At 44.1% G+C, this 22,737-nt stretch overlaps 1 protein-coding gene across 6 annotated transcripts in view; it reads left to right on the forward strand.

Annotated features, from left to right (window-relative positions):
- SLC8A3 (solute carrier family 8 member A3) overlaps window positions 1-22,737 on the forward strand; it is a 208,956-nt gene that overhangs the window by 158,885 nt on the left and 27,334 nt on the right. For 3 of the 6 annotated variants that reach the window (XM_006025176.2, XM_006025177.2, XM_006025180.2), the window contains exon 4: window positions 8,277-8,380. The exons of 1 other annotated variant lie outside the window; for it this stretch is intronic. In XM_006025176.2, coding sequence (XP_006025238.1) covers window positions 8,277-8,380 — 104 coding nt within the window. Of the gene's footprint in view, window positions 1-6,690; window positions 6,798-8,276; window positions 8,381-22,737 lie in introns of all 6 variants that reach the window. 2 more of the 6 variants (XM_025205983.1, XM_006025175.2) reach the window with 1 other exon arrangement.

The following is a 22,737-nucleotide window of genomic DNA, read 5'->3' on the forward strand; positions in this document are numbered from 1 at the left end:
CTGCCCCAGCAGGTAGGGGAGAGCTGGCCCGGCTCCATAGAGCCCCTGCCAGCTGGGACCCTGCACTAGCTGCCACCCTGCTCTGGCCCCACTGGCACTGGCCCCGGGACACTGGTGTGGGCCCCATGCTCCCACTGGCTCCCTGCCTGCTCACACCCAGTGTCCCCCAGCCCCACAGTGCAGGTGGGGGGCAGTGCACAGCCCCGACCCCCTGCTCACCAGCAGGGAAGAATCTGGTGCTGAGCGTAAGGAAATGTGGCCCCTCACCTGCCCCATGGCTGGCACCCTCTACTGCAGGTGCTCGCAGCCCATGCGGGGCTGTCTGGAGCAGGCACAGGCAGCCTCATGCGGGCTGCAGGTGGCTGCAGCGCAGGGTGCTGGCCATGGGGCGGGCAAGGGGCCTCTTTTCTCCGCGCAGGGAAGGAGCCTAGGGAAAAGCTGAGCATGGGGGGGGGGGCGGCAAGCAGCCCCTCCCACGCCCGGTGCCCCACGTTGCAGCTGCTCACAGCCCATGTGGGGCTGTCCAGAGCAGGCACAGGCAGCCCCACGTGCAGCAAGCAGCTGCAGTGCGGGGCACTAGGCATGGGACGAGGAGGAGCCGCTTCCCCCCTGCCCCGCCACGCTCCTTCCTTGCCCGTGGTCCCCCCTCCCTTACCTGAGCTTCCCATGCCGGGGCAGTCACGTGCTCCCAGCCCAAAAACCCTGGCTGGGGGGCGGGGTCAGGCGGCCCTGCTGTTGTTGGAGCCCACCGGGCTTCCCCTGGGTCCTACTGCCCTTGGTTCCTGTCATTTTTGACAGGAACCAGAGGCAGAGAAATATTCATTTTCTATATTTTTTTAGGGGCCCCGCGGGCTGGATAGAATGGCCTCGGCCCATGGGCCATATTTTGCCCACCCCTGCCCTAGATGCAGCTCCTTGCACTTGTCTGCGTTGAATTCCTTTCTATTCTCATCCGCCCACGTCTGTAACCTGTCTAGATCTAGTTGGATTTTGTCCCTCCCCTCCGGTGTGCCCACTTCTCCCCACATCTTTGTGTCATCAGCAAATTTGGACAGTGTGCTTTCCACGCCCACCTGCAAGTTGCTGATAAAGATGTTGAATAGCACAGGCCCGAGGACTGAGCCCCGGGGAACTCCACTGCCCACATCCCTCCAGGTTGAAAACAGCCTGTCCACTACCACTCTCTGGGTGCAACCATCGAGCCAATTTGCCACCCATCTGACTGTGTAGGCATCAGTGCCGCAGTCACCTACTTTTTTTATGAGAATGGGGTGAGGAACAGTGTCAAAAGCCTTCCAAAAGTCGAGGTAGACAACATCCACCTCAACACCCGCATCCAAGGACTTGGTGGCCTGGTCATAAAAGGAAACAAGGTTAGTCAGGCATAGTTAGTCTTCATTAGCATGGGGAAGATTATACTTCCCCATGATCATTCTTAATCTCACATCTCTTAAAATCTGACTGGTCACTGCTCACTCTTTATTACCATATGTGCTGCCTTGAGTTAGAGCCATCCATGAATGTGAACCAATATAACCTTCTTTGTACCGCTTCAAAATCTTCACTCACACCCTTGCCATAGCTCTTTCTCTGTGCCGCTTGTATTAGTATATCACATTTGTGCATGCAGATTTGTGGGTCATACACATATCAAATACATCATAAATGATTCATACAGATAATTCAAAGAATGTGCAGGTTCCAAAAAATCCTATCCAAAACTCAGGAATCCCCAATTAAAGTTACCTTCATTCTGCCTCCACTACATTACAATACAGTCTTTAGTTATAGAATTACATCGTTTTTCAAATAACGCTTTGCAGTTTTCAAACACTCTGTGTCCATGTCAAGGGCCTCTTGTAGGATGCACAGCAAATGAGGCAAGGCCATGCAGCAGGAGTTTTTCCCATTCACTGTCAATATTGTATAGAAACAAGTTCATCACCTGTTTGCCAGGGTACACAAAGCAGAGCATGGCAGTAGAAGATGCTGCATCCACATGCAGAAGAAAAATACAGTTCTCCATTGGATTGTAGTATATGGCCACATATGGTCTATTGTAATGCATATAGGGGGCAAAGTAAAGGTTGCTCAAGCAATTTTAAGCTTGCTGTTTCAAATAAATGTTAAATAATATTTATTTATTTATTTTTTTTAAATATGTTTAAAATAAGTTTAAAAAAATATTTTCTATATGGAATTTCATAGATATTTCTTCTTCAGCTTTTTAAAGGACAAGAACCCATAAAGCAATCCCATTCCTGTGGAGTTATTTTCTAGGCCATAATAGAATACTCTGTACTTAACAAAATGTGCACTCAGTGAGTCATTGCTTCCTTGAGTGCACAATTTTGAGTATCCCTTGTGCAGATGAATAGGTCCTATAAAATCAGGCACTCCACAGCTGCCCTCCAGAGACCACATTCCACATGAACTTTAGTATTAAAGGAGAAAGTCTACCTTGCTAAAGTATGCATACATTGTACCAGAGGAATGGGAAAAAGTTGTGTGTAAAAATCTGTTATATTAAAGAATCAGTTTGCAGGCATAAAATTTAAACTTGGAGAAATCCAAATAGATTAGTCCTGTGCACCCAATGGTGAAGCATCAGTGAAGCAGCACTGTGTCCTTGGCAGATTTCAGACTTCTAACTCTGGCCACTGAAGCACTGGGGCTGTTCAAAATGAGATAATAGAAAATGCCTTATAATGACAAACTTTTTACACTTGGATCATTTTACTGATTTTTTTTTTTTTTTCTCCACAAAATATTTTGAGAAAAAAACATGGATAATTTCCATCTTGAAAAATGGCAAGTAGCTGTAAAAGGCCCACTGGAATGGAAACACATTGGCAGTGCTAAAACTACCAGTGTACCTGCAATTTCTAAAAGCAGGCTGAGAGTCCAGCACTGACTGGTTTGAAAATCCCCTACTTGGTCTGTGCTGTGAGAGAGAAAGAAATCATAGAGACAGGTAAGAAATAGATGTAAGTCAGAGGGTTTGTCTATACCAGGTGCTAACTGTGCAGTAGCCTAATAACAGTATGCAGTAGCATGCTGGGCAAAACTCATGCTATTACGCTACTGTGCAGTACTATTAGGCTATTGCACAGTTAATGTCTGTAAAAACCCACGTGCCGGCGCTACTGCGTAGTAGCACCAGTTACTGCCTATTGATTTAGTACTTGGTTATGCAAGTAGTAAACTTAATGCATGGTAACTATGGTGCATTAATGTGTGTGTAGACGCACCCAGAGAATAGATCAAACTTTTCTAAACTGTTGGGACCTCAGTCAACATTCATTTCAAAAAAGAAATCAGTCAACTTGTGTAGACTCCATATGCTGCTTTACACTTCCAAAGCAATACAGAAGGAAATGCATCAAAATCCTTGTGAAGAAGTCTTAGCACAGTACAGACTGTTTCACCGGTTATTGCTGAAAATCCAGTCTCCTTGAAACTGAATCATTGGAAAAGGTTCAAAAAAGGGAGATGAGGATAGGTAGCTTTAATACAGAATTTTGATACAACAAATGCTTGCAAAAATGTGGAATGTTTAGCATACAAAGGAGAAGACTGAGAGGTATTTCCTTATGCATATTTATAAGGGTGAAGGTCATGGGGAAAGCTGATCACTCTTTACTTTTCCCTTATCCCAAAGAATGGAAGGTACAGATGACCAAGAGGCCTAGATTGAAATAAGAACCAAGCAAAGGAATTGCTTCTTATAATGCATTTAGTCTGTACAGCCTATTTTGGGGGAGATTAATGAGGTTAATAGCACAACTGGAATTTTGCAGTACTGGGTAATTTTATGATCATTAATGATGCCTGCAAATATGCAAGCTTCATGGTGTAAAATGGTCACTGCAGGGTTCCAGAAGAATCCCTCCCACAAGATACAGCACTGTGTAACTTGCAAATACTCTTTTCCCGAGTTACATATAAGTGCAGTATTTTGCTGAGTCATTACCCAACAGGCATGGCTCAGTACTTTCTGCATTAATCCTTTAATCCTGGCCTGGTTGTTGGCAAGGTGTATCACGAGAATTGTTCTTTTTATTCTTAGCCATAGCCAGGCATTTGATGACGGCGTTATGCACATTGCCAGAGGCATCAGCCAAGTGATTTGGGTTACAGCAACACTGGGGCTCAAGCCTAGAGCTCTTTTCTCTCTGAAGCACTCTTAGACTTTAAGGGCATTTATACACATGCTCCAGGAGGCATGGGGGTGGTGGGGGGCGTTAATTAGCACAGCTCTAAGAAGCACACTAACTAAAAGAGCCCAGAGCATCACATGTATCAGCATCCCCATGCTGAAAAATGGGGGGGGGTGGGGGGGGCACTTTGAACTAAAGCTCATCAAATGAGTTTTAGTTTAAAGCACCCCACTGCCATTTTTCAGCACGAGGACATTGATACATGTGACGTGGGAGGCTGCTGGAGTGTGTTGATTTCCACGCTCCAGCAGACTCGATTAATCAAGTCTGCTCCGAGGTGCTGAAATTACAGCGCGCTGTAGCAGGCTCCCTGCACATGTATAGGAGCCCTAAGGTGCTGAAGTAAATTTAGTGCCTGCTGTTTGAAATAATTTGGCTGTGTAAAATACTAAACTATTTATAACGTGGAAGTTAAGAAGTGAGTGGATAGTGGCAATTCCTTGGAAATAGTGCACCAAGTCTCTTGGTTTTTTCCTTCTCCTCAGTAATTTCTTGAATGTTTCTCAAAATGGCTTAAGACCAATCTTGATCTTATAACCCAGTCAGCATGCGCACATCCCATTGCAATCAGTGAATTGCATGGAAGAAGCCATGCCTCTATACTATTCAGAGACAATGAAATAATAGTTCTGTATAGAGCTGTCACCAGGCCCAGGGACATGAGGAAAACCCCTTGTAAGAACAAGGTCAAAGATTCCTTCTATCCCAGTTAAGGAATGGAAGTCAAGTGCCAAACTGGTAGTGAAGATATCCAAATGCAGCTGACGCTGTTTGTGCTGTGCATGTTTGTAGGGTAAATCATTGTCTCTAGCACATCTGAGGATGATGACAGTGGAGTGCTGATAGGATGCTTGTACTGCACAAACATCAAATTCAGTCTTTGCCCCAAGAAGCCGCAGTGTAGTGAAACATCTGCCTCTCTAATGCTTTCCATCAAGGGTCTGAGTGCTCCTGACAGCCATTCTTGAATGAAACTTCCCAATATGTTAGCTGTGAGCGAGGTGTTAGCAGCATCATGTTATATGTGGGGGAACTGTGGGCACCTAAAACTATTTGAAGAGCCACTTGAAGGGATAGTTCTCAAACTGTTCTTCTGCTGCTTTCTGTTCATAGATACATTAAATATGCCACATGCCATTTGTGAATGCAGGGTGTAGAGGTTATTGTTGAAGGACTGCACGAAAAGCTTGTGTCCATTATGTGGTAGGTTGGATAGCTGGCTTGTTTCTGAGGCTTAGGGCTAGAGGAATGCGTTGTATTTGCCACAAGCTTTTTTGTTTCAGAAATGTCATGTGGAGTTGAGATTTTTCTTGCGACTCCTGCTCACAAATGAATGTCTTTTAGCCCCTCTGCACTGTTTGAGAGCCCTGAAATGAACACATATGGATGTGTTTAGAATGTATGCGCAGACGTGAGCTTATACAGTATATAAATACACAGGAATGTCGATGCACACACAAACTTCTCTGCATTAAAATGTGCCTGAGAATGCCCCAGTGTATGAGCGTGTGAACTCCCTTTTACACTCAGACTGTGTATAGCCTTCAATCAACACAAAAGGAAACTAAGTGCAGACTGTAATTTACAGCCTGAGGTGATCAAGAGTGACAGTAACTGAAGGGAAAACAATACCATTGGCAAAGTCATCAAGGCACTCAGACTTGGATTGCCACGTGCATGTGTGTAGGAGGGGAAATGAAGGGACACCTGCTGAAGGCATTTTCTGGCTAGAAATAAGGAACATATATAGAAGCAGATCCTTTCATCTTGATTTTATTAAAATCCCAGTGGAATAATTGAGAGTTTTGCCTGAGTAACGATGTCAGGCTTTGCCCCATAATTCATCTAGTGGGCACCTGCTACAACTCACTATAGCCAGCAGAAGCAGATTTTCCAGTGGGAGTGAGATTACTCCATGGCATGCTTTCCTTTAACGTGAAGCGATCAGAAATAAGGGTTTCACTATATTCCTAGGTGGAGAGGAACTGATTTGTTCATTCATCTTCAGACTTACTTGTCTGAAGACTGTTCAGACAAAACTTCCCCATATCTGAGCAAATGTGGTGCCTGTGTTGAGCGTGTGTGTGTGTGTGTGTGTGTGAGCACCAAGAGTCACCCTGTGGGCATACCATGCATTTATGTACACAAGCTGGGCTTAATTACCAGTTGCTTTGCACTTACCTGTTTTGCATAGGTAAATGCATGCTTGTGGACCCATACATGCATTTTGCAAGGGACACCTAGGTACTTATATTAGTAAAGTTGCTATATTGGTTAAAATAGAAATTCTGCCAATACAAATGCACAGGAAGGGACATGGGGGCTCTCTGCAGGGCCACTTTAATCCTGTTCCATGGGTGAGTAAACTTTGACTGTCTAATTTTCCTGTTCAGTTTCTCTTACCTTCTTCCACCCCTGCTTTCCTGTCCCCTCTTCCCCCTTATGACACTTATTATTTTTCCATCCACAGCAAAACAGTTCACATCAAGGTAATTGATGATGAGGAGTATGAGAAAAACAAGAATTTCTTCATTGAGCTGATGAGCCCACGCATGGTGGATATGAGTTTACAGAAAGGTGTAGTACTGGTCCTCCAGACTAACATTAACATTCTTCTTTCCTCTTCTCTTTCTTCTCCTTCCTCCTCCTCCTCCTTTTTTTTTTCTCCCTTTTTTCTGTTATTTCTTTTTGTTTCCAACCGCTCTGTCCTTAACACTGCTGTGCACGCACAAATTTGTCACATGGTACCTAGGGGAATCAATGGGATGGGACCCTACATTTGGGAGGAGGGTAATCTTGGGAAGTGGATGAGAGAGAGCGGGGGAAAACTGTGTGTGGGAGTGGAAGGGCATGTATCTCTATGTTGGGGGAGAGAAATCATATTGGTACCCCCAGGTTACTGTAATAGTGCATGTTGGGGTTTTCAGTTGCCCCCACTGGGTGGTGATCCTAGTAGGACTGATCCTGATGCCCAGCCATGAAACTTCCCTAGAAAAACATCTACACAAAACACACACAGATACCTAAAAGAGCTGTCGGCCCCTTCACAGCTGTGGCAGGATGCTTATCTGACCCATACTAATGTAAAGTCAAGGCCCACACTCAAGTAGCTTGTGGTAATTTCGTAAGAGTGTTCTGTAAGTCTGTCAACCTTCACAAGCTTATCACAAACCAACTCAGGGCATAAGCATTGTCAGGACAGAAGAGAGAGTCGACACGCACCATTTCTAAGTTCTTTTGCTCTTCCACAGCAGCTTTACGCATTGCAGTAGTGGTAGACACAGCACACAGTGCTCCTCGTACATAGCTGGGAAGGAGGGGGAGAAGAAGCAACTCTAATTTAGTGGCTCAGGTGTTTCAGCCTGAAGGATGTTTTATGTTGGCTCTGTCTTTCCAAGCAGTGGCAAAGCCTATTTCCACATCAAACTGAAATCTCCATCCGGAAATAACCAAGTCAGGGAAAACAAGCAGCATAGTCATAGGATACTGATATTTTTTTCAGTTTAAAAAGAGAGGTATAAAAACAACCCCCTCAAAGTTGAATAAGAGCTGTAGCCTGAATAGAAAGCCTCCATAAGTGTGTATGTGTTTGTATGCATGTCCCCCTCTCTCTCTCTCTCCCCTACTCATCTTCTAGCTCTAACATATTAATTATGAGAGGGTAGGAGAAGCAATTGGCCTTTCAGCTAAAATGTGTTGCATATATTTGTTGCTCAGTCTTGCTCTCATTTATTTCTGACTTGTCAATGTTTGCATTTTTACCATGTGACACTAAACTAAATGTGCTGCATAAGTCACCTCCCACTAACCATCAGCAAGGTCCAAACCTCCCTCCTCTCCCCTTCACTCCCTTGCCAATCCCCATCTTCCTTCTCTAACACTCTCCCACTCACCCAAAGACCAACTACGACCGATGCGCCATATAAAACACACAAAAGAAACGCCGCTGGAGGCAGTGGCGGGAATGGGCTGCATGTGAGAAACGTGTGGTGCTGCTGCGTCCGCTCCAACCAGCCAACCCACTGTACACGGTTGTCTTTCTTGTTGTCCCTACAGGAAGACCGTAAGGGTTAAAATAGTAGATGAGGAGGAATACGAAAGGCAGGAGAATTTCTTCATTGCCCTTGGTGAACCGAAATGGATGGAACGAGGAATATCAGGTGTGAGATCCTTTTTGAAAACAAACAGAAAAAAAACCAAACCAAACCAAACTCTCCTTCCCCTCCCCATTTTCCTCCTCCTTTAGATGGATCAACTTTTATTCTTTGCCCTCCTATATTCTCGCTCTCACCCTGTTTCGGTGTCATCTGTGCCTTTTAGAGCCTAGCTGTTTTCTGATCCCCCTTTTGTGCAGTGCTCGAGCCTCAGAGGCCTTATTAATATCATCAGTTTTGATTTTTGTTTTGTTTTGTTGACATCTTTGCTGTTATCCCCGCACCTCCTCCTAATGCTGAGATGGAAGGGAATTCAAAAGAAATGAAAAGAACGTCATGCATGGCTGTCTCTTCAGCTCTCCTTGTATATCTCACAATCCTTCCCTCTTTTGTCCCCTGCTCCTTATGGCACTACATTGATTAATGTTATTGGTTCCTACAAAGCTTTGTTAAAAGCCAGCGGTACAGCAGGGGAGTTATGATTGCTATGTTTTGGTTGTAAAATAATACTTTGCCATTCTTGACCTCTTTCATCCAAGAATCACCAAACACTTCACATATACTTATTAATGGAGCTGCACAACATGTCTATGAGGTAAGTATGTAGCAAAATTATCATCCCAAGTTGCAGACAGATACAGTGAGTCAGAGAAAGTGATTTGCCCAAGGTCAACCAGCAAGTCAATAGCAGAGCTGCAAAGGCACCCTGACTCTCAGTCGTCACTTGCAGTATCTTTATCTGAGTCCATCTGCCCATGTATTCAACCTTTTCCTGTGCCTCTGCTGTCTATGAGAGTCTTACCACTGACTTTTGCTCCAAGATGTGACTTTTATACACGATCCTTTAATAAAAGTAATCTGAGTTCTTCTCTTGGGCATCTGAACTGGCATCTGGGCAGATCTGTATGCATGAATGAGTGCCTACTTGAATAAAATTTGGGCACAGCCTATTTTGTGGATCGTACAAAAAGAAGACACCAACAGGTGCAGTTACACATTATGTGATCCAAGATGCTTCAACTATAACAAGAGCAAGGGAATTTTATTTGTTCCAGAGCTTAGCTATTAATACAAGTTTGAGCTTCCTCAGAAAATAAATGTTTTTTGTTTTCTGGGCCTGAATACAGAGAAGGCTGTAAGTCATCACTGCTGGAATCCTTGTGTGAAAGCCTCCAAGGTCACAGAGAATTCCTCAAGGAGTCACGCCAACACTGACTTACAAAGCAGAGCCCTTTAAGCAAATCAGGGGTCTCTGGAGAGGCTGTTAGATGGAGCCTTGTGTTTTTAAGACCTAGACTTTATTGCATTACTTGCCCTGAGTAATTCTCTCATTCCCAGCTTGAGGTTTAGATGACACTGATGGAGAAGAACAGACCCAGTGTGTGTGTATTTTAAGATCATGGCATGAGAATGCTTTACTACTGTTAAATAGCAGGAGGCTGTTTCTTCCCATGCCACAGTTAGAGCCACAACAAATCAGGAACATCTTGATTTGTCAGCAGGTGATACTTATCATCACTGAGCTGTCAGCATAAAACAGCTCAAGCTCCATACCAGGTAGTACCGAAGCACTGAAAATCTCTGGAAAATTCACAACTTAAATTAATGGAAGATCAGAGGACTGTTCTGAACCTAGCAACCCAGTGAGCAGCCGTGACTAAAGCCTACTAGTTTCTATAATCACCAGCACTGGCAGTGATGTGGCTTTGACCCCTCCACCCCAAATGACCAGATAGAATAGGATTGCCTGTGTGTGGCCAACAGCACAAGTCTGCAGCTCATGCCTCTGGATCTGTAATAAGGTACCTTAATCACGGTGCTGTCATGCTTCTACCAGACCAGATAAACTAATAAGTAGCAGTCAGATTGGTAATGCATAGATAAAATGCCCACATCTGGTTAATGAGTTTGTTTTTTGTCTTCCTCCCAGCTAGTCCCTCATGGTTTTGTTCAGGTGGTTCAGCCAGCAGGCTCCCTGTTGCTGAGCCCAGATACCTTTCTGCCACCCTAATAATCCCTAAAAAAGAATAATTCTTGTTTGTGTTAGGTTAGGCACGATTTGAACCTATACCCAAGACATGTGTCAGAGTTTACAATCCAGGAATTGAGGTGGGCAGTTGGAGATGAAAAGGACTCAGCCAGAGGGTCACAGAAAGAACACAAAGGCTTCATTGCCTCTCCCCAGCCTGCTGCACATGCTGCTGGCAGTTCTAGCTGCATGGAGAAGTTCCAAGAGGCCATTTCCTCCACTGTAAAGACTCCCTGAGATGGGAAGAGAAGCCAGATAGCCCTTGCCTGTCTGTCCTTCTTGTACATGTTATATGGGCAAGAAGAAAAAGGGTGCCATCACACCGGCCTTTCAGACCAGTGAGGTGCTTCTTCAGGAGTTGAGAGGTTTGAACTATTCCATTCCTCTTACCTTTGATTGCTGCTGATAGGGACAACCCAGCATCACCGCTCTCTTCTAGGTCTCTGTTTTCACTGCTGACACCCCATTGTGGCTTGGTTGAGATGGTGTCAGCCACAAACAGATGCACAAATGGGTGGATGGAGCCTCCTTTATCTGGAGAGAGGGGCACACAGTCTGCCCAATAAGGAGGGGTGGCAGGTTCCCTTCTTCAGCAGATCAGGCAGCTCTTTTTAGGTGACTTCCATAGTTAGCACCCCAAGGGGGATCAAGTCCCTAGTCCAGTGTCAGGGTAATTGGGGGTCCTTGTAGTGCTATGACTTCTACTCTTCTCCCTGCTATCAACCTGTGGAAAAGCTGAGGGAAATTATTGTAACTCAGCAGGAATTTACTACACCTAGATTGCCAACCACTCATATGAGGGTCTGATACCACCATTGTTTCCCTCTGGCTGCACAGAATAGTCAGAAGGAGGTAGAACAAGAGGCTCACATGAGTTCCCAGTCATCCAGTCATGTGTGAGAGAAGAGGAAAGGCACTTTTAGTATCTGTCACGGGCAGTGATAGAGTAGAAGAACCAGGAGATGAACAGCGCAGAAAAGGCTGTGCAGAAAGGGTTGAAGATCAAGGAAAGAAAGAAAAATGTGGTGCATTTATTGTGGAGATGCAAATCCAGTAGGTGGAGGAGGAACCAACATCTAGGATCTTGGCAGCAGAAGAGGCCAAAATGAGTTAATGGACGTTAAAGTGAAGGAAGAGCAAAGACTCCTGGTGACTAGGTGATAGGCCAGCATTACATTACATTTGCCTTCATCACTGGATCCCTGGGTTTAAACTTTAATTAGGCCTGTTTTACTTGACTCCTCCCAGGATTTTGTGAACAGTTTGTGTGCATTGCAGAATTTCCACACTGTAGAACACCTTTACTGGGATGTACTAGCCAGAGCGACTTAGGACTAAAATGCATTTACAAGAGCTGTGCGGGGGCTTGGTGCTGGAATAACAAGGAGTGCTCAGACCAACAAGAATGGACAGGCACAGAAGGGAAGCTTGCTCAGTACTTGATCTGCTTCAGAACAAGTTTGTAGCCCTTCGTGTCCATGTAGAATTTCATGTTTTGAGGAGTATCTGGCTATTGGCTAGGTATCATGATTTTTCCCTTTTTGAAATTTCTGGTTTTTCTTCTCTCACACAACAGCTATCTCTAGCCAGGTCTTACTATCTTATTATCAAACCACCAATTTCATGTAGCTTGTATCAACGTGACATCATACCGCATGACACTGCTATATTCATAGAGCTTAATGCCAGGAACAGAGGCAACGCATAGGGGGTGCATGTGCACCCCTGAGAGCGCCGGTGCACCCCCTGCCAGGCCGCAGTACCTGTTTAGCCAGTGGGCAGGGGGCAGACGGGAGCACCAGTGCCTCCACTGCAAGCACCAGCCGGGGAGCTGGGGCCACCAGCAAAAGCCACTGGGCTTCCGGAAGCGGCGCAGCCACTTTCATGGTGAGATCAGCTGTGGGGGAACCCCCCTGGTTGCTGACTGGTGTCGGGGGGGGTACATGCCCCACCTGACTCAAGGCAGCAGACACCCATGGCCAGGAAGGACTATGAGATAGCTGAGACACCATCTCAGCAACAGACACTTGACTGGGACAGTCAGGGATAGTCCTGCCTTGAGCAGGGGACTGCACTAGATGACCTCGTGGAGGTCCCTTCCAGCCCTATTTTCCTATGATCCTATGACTGCTAGCTCATATGGTGTGCCCCCTGTGTAAGACAGGGTATTAGATTTCACCCAGTTATCTCTGTTTTGAACCCAATAACTATTCAAAGTACTGAGCCCTTGCACAAACTATCTGCTAATGCGAATAATGGTATCTCTGCACCTTTTCCTCTTCTGCCCACATGTTCTGTGGGGATTTGAAAATAATGTTCACAAATGGATGAGTGCCCTTTTGTCTTCTACTTCACTGCTGGTTAACAGAAGGTGGGAGTGAGTTCCCCCCTTTCCTGTGACAAAAGCAGGTGAACAACTTTCGGGCTTCATCCAGCAGATCATTTGGTTTGAGTCCAATTTCAGTCTCACCTGTTTTATACCATGAAGTCCCTTAGATTTGAATAGATGTACTTTTAATTTATATTGGCATACATGAGAGAAAAAATGTCCATTTTGAACTAGTGTCACAATGCAAGTAATGGCAAGGATAGGGTAGTCATACAGAGAGATCCAGATTAGAGGGTAAAACAGGTGTATTCAAAGAGTATGCATTTAATTTAACCATGTGTATTTAGAACTAGTACTAAGTACAAGTCCTATTCTGCTGGAGAGTTTTTTACTTTGGAGCAGCACATATGTAGATGCTGGATGGGCTGGTTGGGCATGAGGGTGCTTCAGTGCAGGGACTGCTTGCCAGCTAGCCCCACACTGGAGCACCCTAGTCAGCCCTGCCGCAGCACATTGAGTCAGGGGAGAGCAGCCCCAGGCTGGCAGAATAACCCCTAGGGCCCCCTGCCAGCTGGGACTTCTCCAACCCAGCTCAACCTGCTGTGGTCCCAGGCACACATTCAAATGGCGCACCCAGGAGCAATAAACTCCAGAGTTTATTTCTTCACATTAATTGCACATGCATTAATTGCACATGTGGATACATCCATAGCAATGCATGTGGCATAAAACCTAGATAGAGGTCTGTGAAAACAAATACACACATGTAAGAGTATTCTGGCATCTGCCAATAAGCAGACATTCAGGTACAGACATGCTCACACAGCTATGTACTCAAAAGATGCATGCCCATTTACTTATAGTTACTATTAATATCATAATCCATCAGTTCATTCTTGTTGTGATGTAGCTGGACCTTTGCATAGCTCTGAAGGCCAATGAGATGCAGCTCCAGTCAGTCCAGGTAGGTACAGGGAAGGCTGCTTTAGAGGAACGGTCTCTCCTGATATTTTCCGCTGGCACATTTTGTACCTAGCACACAGGATGTGGTTCTCTTCAGTGTGTGCCCTTGTTTGTTTTTCCTCTCCATTTAGCTCTGTCATATACAGCCTGTCCATGGAATACTATAGGGATATCTGACGCTTTTAGATTGCCCTTCATAGTTCCTTTAAAGCATTGTTTCTGGCCCCTTTGAGAGCAGGAGCATGTTACTTGACTCAGCTGACCAGAAAGTAATTTTTTCAGGTAATCTCATATCAGGCATCCTACTAAGACAGCCAGTCCATCTCAATTGTGCTTCGCTGTTATAGCTCTAATGCTGATGATTTGAGCTTGCCCAAAGACTTCCTTGTTCAATGCATGGTCCTTCCAGTTCCTCTTAAGGATAAATAATAGGCAGCATGGGTGAAATGCATCCAGTCTTAATGGTGCTGTCATTTGATTGTCCATGTTTCAGGGCCAGAAAGCAGAGATTACAGTAAGTGTCATCTGGCACACAGGCAAGTCAATGTCTCTGCCTATCTGAATGCTCCAGTGCTGGATTTGGATGGTTTATTTTGAATCTGGATCTTGGTCTGAAGCCTTGGGCCAGTAAAATTCCGAAGGCAATTGCTGCTAGCTGTGTGGATTCAGCAATTACCCATGGATACGTAATCAAAGAGGATGCTGCCAAGGACAAATAACTGCATATGCCATACAAGACAGTACAGTCTATGTGGATTATTGATTCTCCTGCATATCTATTAATCAAAAACAATCACCACCAGCAAAGAGTACTTCTCTGTACAGTACTGACTGAATCCAAGGTATATGGTGGAATTGTCTTAAGTCCATTGATGTGGACAGAAACCAACATGAGAAGATGCAGCTTTACAGGCCAATGCATAGAGCTTAGTATCTGTAAAACAATCGTTGAAGCACATGTATACAGATTTACAAAATGTATACTAATGCTCTTCCCCCATATGACTTTCTGTACCAGTGCCAGAGGTCGAGCACACCTCCTGTCAAGTATTGTGGCTGTATCCTTTACAGGAAAGCATCACTGTGAGATGGGTAGACACTGGTGCCTGTCAGCCTGCATTTTTCCATCCCTACCTAGCAGTAAATAAAGTAATGAGCAGCCACTTACCAGTAGGTTCTGCAGTTCACTGTTCTATCACTATGGGCAGATAAGTGGTCCATCTGGACTGGTGTCTTGTTGCCAAAAATGACTAGTATTGGGACTAGTCACAACCATTTTTGACAGAAAATGAGCTGGTTATTTTATTTTGATGGTTGTTGTTATCATCATCATCATTATGTAATTTTTTTCATTGGAAAAAAGCCTCAGCCTGGGAAGCAGAACAGTTTAAAATACGTTTCAGGGGTTTTTTTCCCCCTTTTTTTTTTTGATGAAAAGCTATTGTTTTCCATGGTTATCATTTTTTTCCTACTAGTTGTAGCCAGCACCAGTTGTTTCAAAGGAATGTGCATGAATCTGTGTCTCTGGGACAGCTATGGAATAACCTGCATATAGACAGATTTTTCTCCTACAATACTTATGCAGTGGAGTTCGGGTCCATAACTAGGCTACCAGGCACTAGAATAATACCAATGCAAATAATACATAATAATCATATCTGCCAGCAATTAGAGGTTCCCTCATGTGCTGCAGCATGAAAATCTGTCTCTTCTGATTTTTTTATTCTGTTTAATGTAATTGTGAATGTTCTCAATATCTATATAAACTGCCTTTATTGTGTGACAGCCTAATTCTGGGTGATCTGTAGATGTTGCTAGTACACTGCTCACCCCCTGTTCATTTAATAAATACATTAAGCAATGCCAGTCTTGTTTCTGCGCCTTTGGCACCCAATAGTTAACCTTTGCCTTGACAGAATTGACTAGTAATTCCTAAGTCTTTGTTTTCTGTCCTTTCAACAGTATTTGATCCATGAGAAACTTCACTGGGAAGCTCATGAGTACTGAGTTTCTCAAGAAACTTCTGCAAGACACTTCTTCAAATACTTTCTGAAAATCCAAATATATTATATCATGCAGTTCTCCTTGATCAGCTATTCTTTGGGTACACTGAAAAGATTCAAGTTCATTAGAATAGATCTGACTTTGGTAGCTTGCCAACACCATCTGAAACAAAGACTGATAGCAATTCAGTAGGTACAGATTAAGTGCAAGAAGTATTGTAAAGGCAACTCAGTATGGCAGCACTGACATGCATATACCAAACTAAAAAAAAAAATCCTCAAAGGAGATACACATTTCTTGCTTAGTTAAAGATCAGTTGGCTTGCTCCATTCTGCCACCTGTCCCCAGGATTTCCTGCTCTTTTCTCCCTCTTGTTTTTTAGAAACTAAGTTATGGATTCTCTTGGCTTTGTCTCTTCCCCTTATTTGCAGTAAGAGGAACCGAGTCTTTGTCTGCTGAGCGCAGAAACCTGCCAGCAGGTTGAGCTACCTTTCTGGCCATCCTTCTGCCAGCACCTTTTGAGTATCCCTCGGGTGAATCAAGTCTTTTCCTTTATTAAAAGATGACACCTTATGGGTTGGCTTACTCTTATGGTGGCTATAGTGTCACATTAGATCACAGTCCAGACCTAGGTTTTTGTTACTGTTGGCCCTGCAGGCTCTCTCTGGGTTTAGAGAATGTCTGTCTGTACTTTTTTCACGCATTGGCATTTACAATTTACACACAGTCCAAAATTACAGGAGCAGAGCCTCTTTACCTTTCGCTGAGAGCTAATCTTCACATTTTACTTACACTGTGATTAACCCTAGAGTATTGAGCAGAGCACAGTCAGAGCAGTGAGTTAATGCAGAAGATACTTTGGAAGATTCTACTTGATAGGGAGTAATGATGAGAAATACCTATGGAAAATTACATTTTATGATGGCAATTCAGAGTCCTGCTTGGGAGAATTTGCCCTGCTGCAGATCAGTGGCAAATCCAGGTTCAGAAATGGTGACTGAAGGCTGCATTTAGAATGAAGTGCATGATAGGGCTCAGAAGTTTTCCAGGAAAATTTTACTTCTTAAAAAAAATGGCTCGTACAAAGTTTGACTTCACAGGAAGTTGGAACTCAGAATCCCTTCCTCACAGAGAGCATGTTTACAGCGGCTTTGGATGGTTGTGCTCTACTCCCCCCTAGCATATCGCAGTCCAGAACAGACAAGTTTCAAACTGGATTCCATCTTGTGCATGGGCCTTGTCTATGGAAGACTCTGCTTCCTAAAGGGAGATTATGGTTGAAAGCCACAGTGAGGCTTGTACCCAAGCTGTAAAGAACTTCATGGTCTTAACTTGGTAAGTGAAGCCAAGTTAGCTAATTCAGATCAAATTTGCAGTAGAGACAAATTAACTTGGATTTTAACTTGGGTGAACTGCACAAGTTCAAGCTAAGGGAAACCTGAAGGTGAACTAGAACTGCCCTGTGTGCTATGCAAAACACAAATCTCCTTATCCTCACTGCTCTTCCAAGTTGCATTAGTCGACTCATGTATGAACAGACCTGTTTTCATTCATAGTATAGGCGTTCCTCAAGAAGGTTTTGTTTTCTGACTGAACAATGGGAGTGATTTGCTCTAAGAATTAGATTTCTTTTGCCTGGTGGAGTCCTCTTTGCTCCCATCTCTTGTGGGACGGCGATTTCATCCTGCAACACGCAGGTAGAACTGAACTGCTATGGTGAGTCCCCTGAAGAAGTAAATGAGCCTAATTCTGCCCTTTACAAGTCTTAAGTTTTTCTGTTGATGTTAGTGAGAACAGAATTAGGTCCATTTCAGTAACGTGTCTGACTTGTTTATGCTGTATGTTACTGTTTTAGGGACAGAGCACATACTCCACTAAGCTGCACAGAGTCAAAACCAATAGGTACCTTCTCATGAAAAAGCTTTAGCCCTGCAGAGAGCTTAGCTTCTTTCAGTTCCTTTGTGTTCTGGAAGGGTTCAGTAAGTAGCGCAGAGATGCCAGTCACTTATTACTTGATTTGCACGGTTACTGGACTTCTTCACAAGTACCATGTGATCCTAACAGTGCTGTTCTCACTTCTTGATGCTGCCAATGACCATTTTGCTATGCAATCACAAGTCTTGTCATGGCTCGCTGCTGCTCCCTGCCTTGCACCAGTTCACTCTGTGGACACCAAGCAGCCATCAGCCCAGAAGTGCCATTTATCCTTACAAGAGACCTCACAAATGTTGTACAGCTATTGACTGGAAAATACTTCTATCAATCTATAACATGTCCAAAACAGGTAAAAAATTTAGAACTAAAATTTGCTGTGAAGTAAAGAAAGATGAAAGCTGCATTGTAGGTGAGAAAATGGATGTGACTCATAACACCAAATAGTTACAGTATTATTACTTTGCACCTGTTTTCTGACCTACTCTCACTCTGGGCCAAATCAACCTGTGGTGGGTGTAAACTCCATTGACCTTAGTGGAGTTATACCAGGGAGGAATGTGGTTGCTACACCACTGTTTTGTCACAGCAGACTCGGCCTATGTGCTTCATATGATATAGAAAACCTAAAACATAAATGAGATTTTAGAGACTGACCTGAGCTTTAAAATTAAGATTTCAGTTGCCAGACTTAAAAAAAGGGCAAGTGTTTAGACTTGCAGGTTCACTTGTTAGAAGGACAGCCCACCAGGGAAAGCAGTACCAGTTCAGGAGGCACTGGGACCCAGAATTTTAATGGGGAACCAAGCCAATTATTACATCCCAGAAGCAAACTGAGGTGATGTCAATAAATGGGAAAGCCATACTGCAAGTAGAGAAGCTTCTGCAATCAGAATTATTGCTCTTCTGCCTCAGCCATGCTGCTCTCCCCAGCTGAGCTCAAGCTGAATACTTCTTCTGCTGATTTCCATCTCGCTAGCCATTGCCTCGCTGCCTGGCACGAAGCCAAGCAACCATGCAGAGGGATCTACTTTGGAGTTGTCACGATGATTCCCTAGTCACCCTTTTGGAATCTTCCATTTCTCTGGACTTCTGATCCTTCTCGCTTCTGATGCAGCTTTTGATATTTGTGAGTGATCACCTGCAGTGTTTCCTATTGACAGGCTGATTCTCATAAGTTAAGCAGCAGTATATGCAGAGGCCATCCTTAAAGGAGTTGAACCACGTGTGTTATATTCATCCCTGTAGGTCTCCACTGAAAAGCTGGCAGCTGAAATGTGATTGCATTTCATTATCTTCTATCTGTTTTCTCATTTTCTCATTTAGAATGGAATCCCCTTACCCGCCTTCTCCCTAGCAGCCTGGTAAAGAATATATTGAAAACATAGCTTCAGATCCCCTGAGAATTCAGCAGAAAATAGTGTTAATGGTATCTACCTACCCTGCCTGAAGTATCATGTGTTGATCTCATCTTGCATTTTTGTAAAGTGTAAGCATGGGATACATGCTTGCTATTGTGGTAGTGGATGCTGAGCTTATTTTAGTGGCTTCCTATTGCAATACCCTAGTCAGACCCCTGAGAGTATCCTAGATACCATTAAGAGGGGGGGGTCATACTTCAGGGCTGAGCTTCATTAGCTTTGCTGTAGCCAGACCAGTGGCTGGAAAAGCAAAAGGGGCACTGCAGGTCAGGAGTAAGAAAGAGCCCAGGATTGCAACAGTGAAGAGGAACTTCAGATGAAGACTGGCATATATGGGTAGAGGCGCATTGATAGGGGATGTTACAGGTCAGGTCTAAGGATACATTAGCATCTGTGTGCAAGATGGAAGCTCTAGCCTGTGAAATCGTTTTCTTGCTTGCATGCCCAATATTCACTCAGAAATATAAAGATAAAGTAAACCCTTGGCTTTCCATTTTGTAGTGTTGATGTTTCATTCATAGCTTTGCAGGCGTCTTCAAATATTCATGTATCCTAACGTAGGTGAAAGAGAGCAAAATACTTGTTTTGCAGGCACAAAAGCAAATGAAAGAAAGGTAAACTCAAATCCCAGGGCCCTAGAATAACAGCTTTAAGAAACATATAAATTGGTATTTTTTACAATCACTGTAGCTTTGGGGTCCAGTAATCTTTCATTATTAGATTAATTTTGAACATTGAATCAACACATGCAATAATGTTTCTGCCTGCCTAAAGCAATTGAATTGAATTTGTCACTGTTCAGAGGTCCAGAACTGGAAGAGCATGGGTGCTACAACTTAACCTTGAGATACAGTGGGCCAGAGCTGGGAGGGGGGACCCCCGTTAGAAATGCAAGCAGTGCTGTAAGTTACAGTTAGAGGTTTATTAATAGGGCTGTGTTGTGATATTCTGGAAGGAAAAGATGTGTTTGAGGTAGAAATGAGGATGCAGTGGGAGATTTCAGGGTCCCCCATTTCCCACAACTCTTCAGCCGTAAAATTTGTCACAGAAACTATCCCTTGCTGTAGAATTGGAACGCACAATCCAAGTTTTCAGTTTAAATAAATCTGAAATTAACAGAGCTGTGTTCATTTATATGCCCTGTGCTTCAGGGCCTGTTTTACTAATTCTCATAGTTGCAGAGAAACTTTCCAAAACAAAACCCAAATATAAACTATACAGTCTTGCTCTCCTGAGTCTGCAAGCAGCAGCTTGAAACAATAGCTTTAAGGGAATGTCTTAGTTTCCCCTATGAATCTCAATTGACTATCAACTCTGAAACAGGACAATAACAATGCAAACACTATTATTGGAATACAGCTGCTATCTGTGTCCCATAGTTTCAAGTTGCCTTTATGCGTGCCAAGGACACAGTCTCTTTCCTGGCCGAGTCCAAAATCTCTGGCAACCTCCAGAATGCAGGTGTAGATGGCTAATACAAATAAGCTGTGGCACATTAAAAATTTAGAAATAGTGTAAAATAAATTGAATGTAATAGTTAAGAAATAACACTGGTGCTGCTCAACACTATTATTATTATTCATTTTCATATTTAATAGAAGGAAAATCTCTCTCTCTGCTTTAGCTGCTGTGCAATTTCCAGTTGTCTCATCAAAGTACTTCAAGTTGCTAGGAGATTGTGCTGTAGAAGTTAGGTCTAGTTTTCCACAGGCACATGGAAGTTTCCCAGGGCTGCGCATAGACCCCAGGATTGGAATGGAAAGGTGAATTAAATTTTAGGTTTGAGTTGGAATGAGACAGCTGTAGGATAAAAACTTCAGACTTCCTATCAATACGCAACCTGGCTTTAAACAGTGATATCAGTCACTTGCTTTTATGAGGAAATTCTGAGAAATATTTCCTGTTCAAGTAGTTACTTTGGCAGCCCCTCATAATCCTCCTTTTCTTCAGTATCTGTAAATAGACTCATAAAAACTCTCATCTGTTTGGATTTCTTTCACTGTTGATCCCTGGCACAATTATTGTGCTGCTAATATTCCACAGGCACTCCTTTGGAGATCAGTGCACATACTTCATACCTCCCCCACACCACAAGTGTCTGCAACATTCATGAGCATGACAAATGCATTCTTATCTCCATGGCATACTTGAAATATTCAGCAGGGAAGCAGGTGTATTCTGCCTGAATGCCCCTTTTACTTTTAGCATAAGCAAACTTTAGAGTTATTAAGACAGCTACTAGATGTTAATAGAGGTCCAGTAAATTCTTAAGCTTGTCACTCTTTTTGGACTCCCAGCCACCATGCACATGAATGCATATAGACAGAGAAGGACATTAAACTACTGCCAGTCTCTAGACTGACCCTAAGGTATATACAGTGCTACTGATGTTTTCACGGTAGTGTCAAATCGGTTGGCTAATATTTCCTGTTCTGATGTCTTACTGCAAGCTGAATTGAAAAATGTGACTGAGAGTATTGTCTTGTAGATATAAAAATGGACTGAGAACTGGCATTCAGTGTTACTTTTCCCAGCTTTGTCATTTCTGTGCGGTGTGAACCTTCAGCTAGGCAAACATTTTGGAACTTAGATATTTAAATAAAGCACCTACATAAAAGTGCCTTGATTTTTTCCAGAGGCAAGCAGAAATTAAGATACCACAATAGAGAAAAGTGTTTGGCACCTTTCAAGATCAGTCCACTTACTAGACAGCTAAGTCTGTTCCCATTCATCTTTCTTTGCTTCCATTTTGGCATCTGTAAAATGGGAATGCTAAGATCACTCATTGTTCAGTATTTTAAGATTCTTGCACTAAAAGACCTATGGCAGCAGTAGGCAATTATTTGGGCCCAAGGGCCACTTATGGAGTTTTGGTGAGCTGTTGTGGCCCAGGTCAGTACTTCCCTCCCACCCCTGCAACGGCTCGGGCTGTCCCCCGCACCTGGGCCAGGTGGGGTCAATGGGCCTGGTGCTGGCCAGACAAAATCTGTTGACAGGCCGGATCTAGGTCATGGGCCATATTTTGCTTACCCTTGTCCTATAGGTAACAGTTGTGACAGTTATACTATTAATTTTTTAAGAAATTCAATCAAATCCTGAGAACTGAACTGAAGTTTTCTGTTTGAGGGATGGTGGTGGTCATAGGCTACAGGTGGAACTGAGGTTCAATTCTTATATAAAGGAGGTTTGTTATTTTCAAGCAATATAAAAGGCTTGATGTAGACCATGGTAAGTTTATTTGGGAGCTGGTTTACTTGAATATTGCCCATGGTTTTCTAGGGATTAGACCAGGGATGGGCAATTATTTTGAGTGGAGGGCCGCTTACTTAGTTTTGGCAGGCTGTAGAGGGCCGCATGGGTAGCCCCGCCCCTTGACAGGTGCCCTGCCCCCGGTCACCATCTTGGGACCAATGTCCCAGTGTCTTGGGACCAATGTCCCAGGGCCAGCACCGGTGGAGCCCAGAGCGGGGCACAGACTGGCAGGGGTCTGTGGAGTCAGGCTGGGCTGCACCAGCAGGGAGAGGGGGGAGCTGGCCCGGCTCCATAGAGCCCTTGGGACCCCGCGCTCCTGCCACCCTGCCATGGGCCCCACTGGCACTGGCCCTGGGACACCGGTGTGGGCCCTGTGCTCCCACTGACTCCCCGCCCACTCACACCCAGTGCCCCCCAGCCCTGCGGTACAGGT

This window comes from Alligator sinensis, unplaced genomic scaffold, assembly GCF_000455745.1.
Source record: "Alligator sinensis unplaced genomic scaffold, ASM45574v1 scaffold768_3, whole genome shotgun sequence".
NCBI classification, from domain to species: domain Eukaryota; kingdom Metazoa; phylum Chordata; order Crocodylia; family Alligatoridae; genus Alligator; species Alligator sinensis.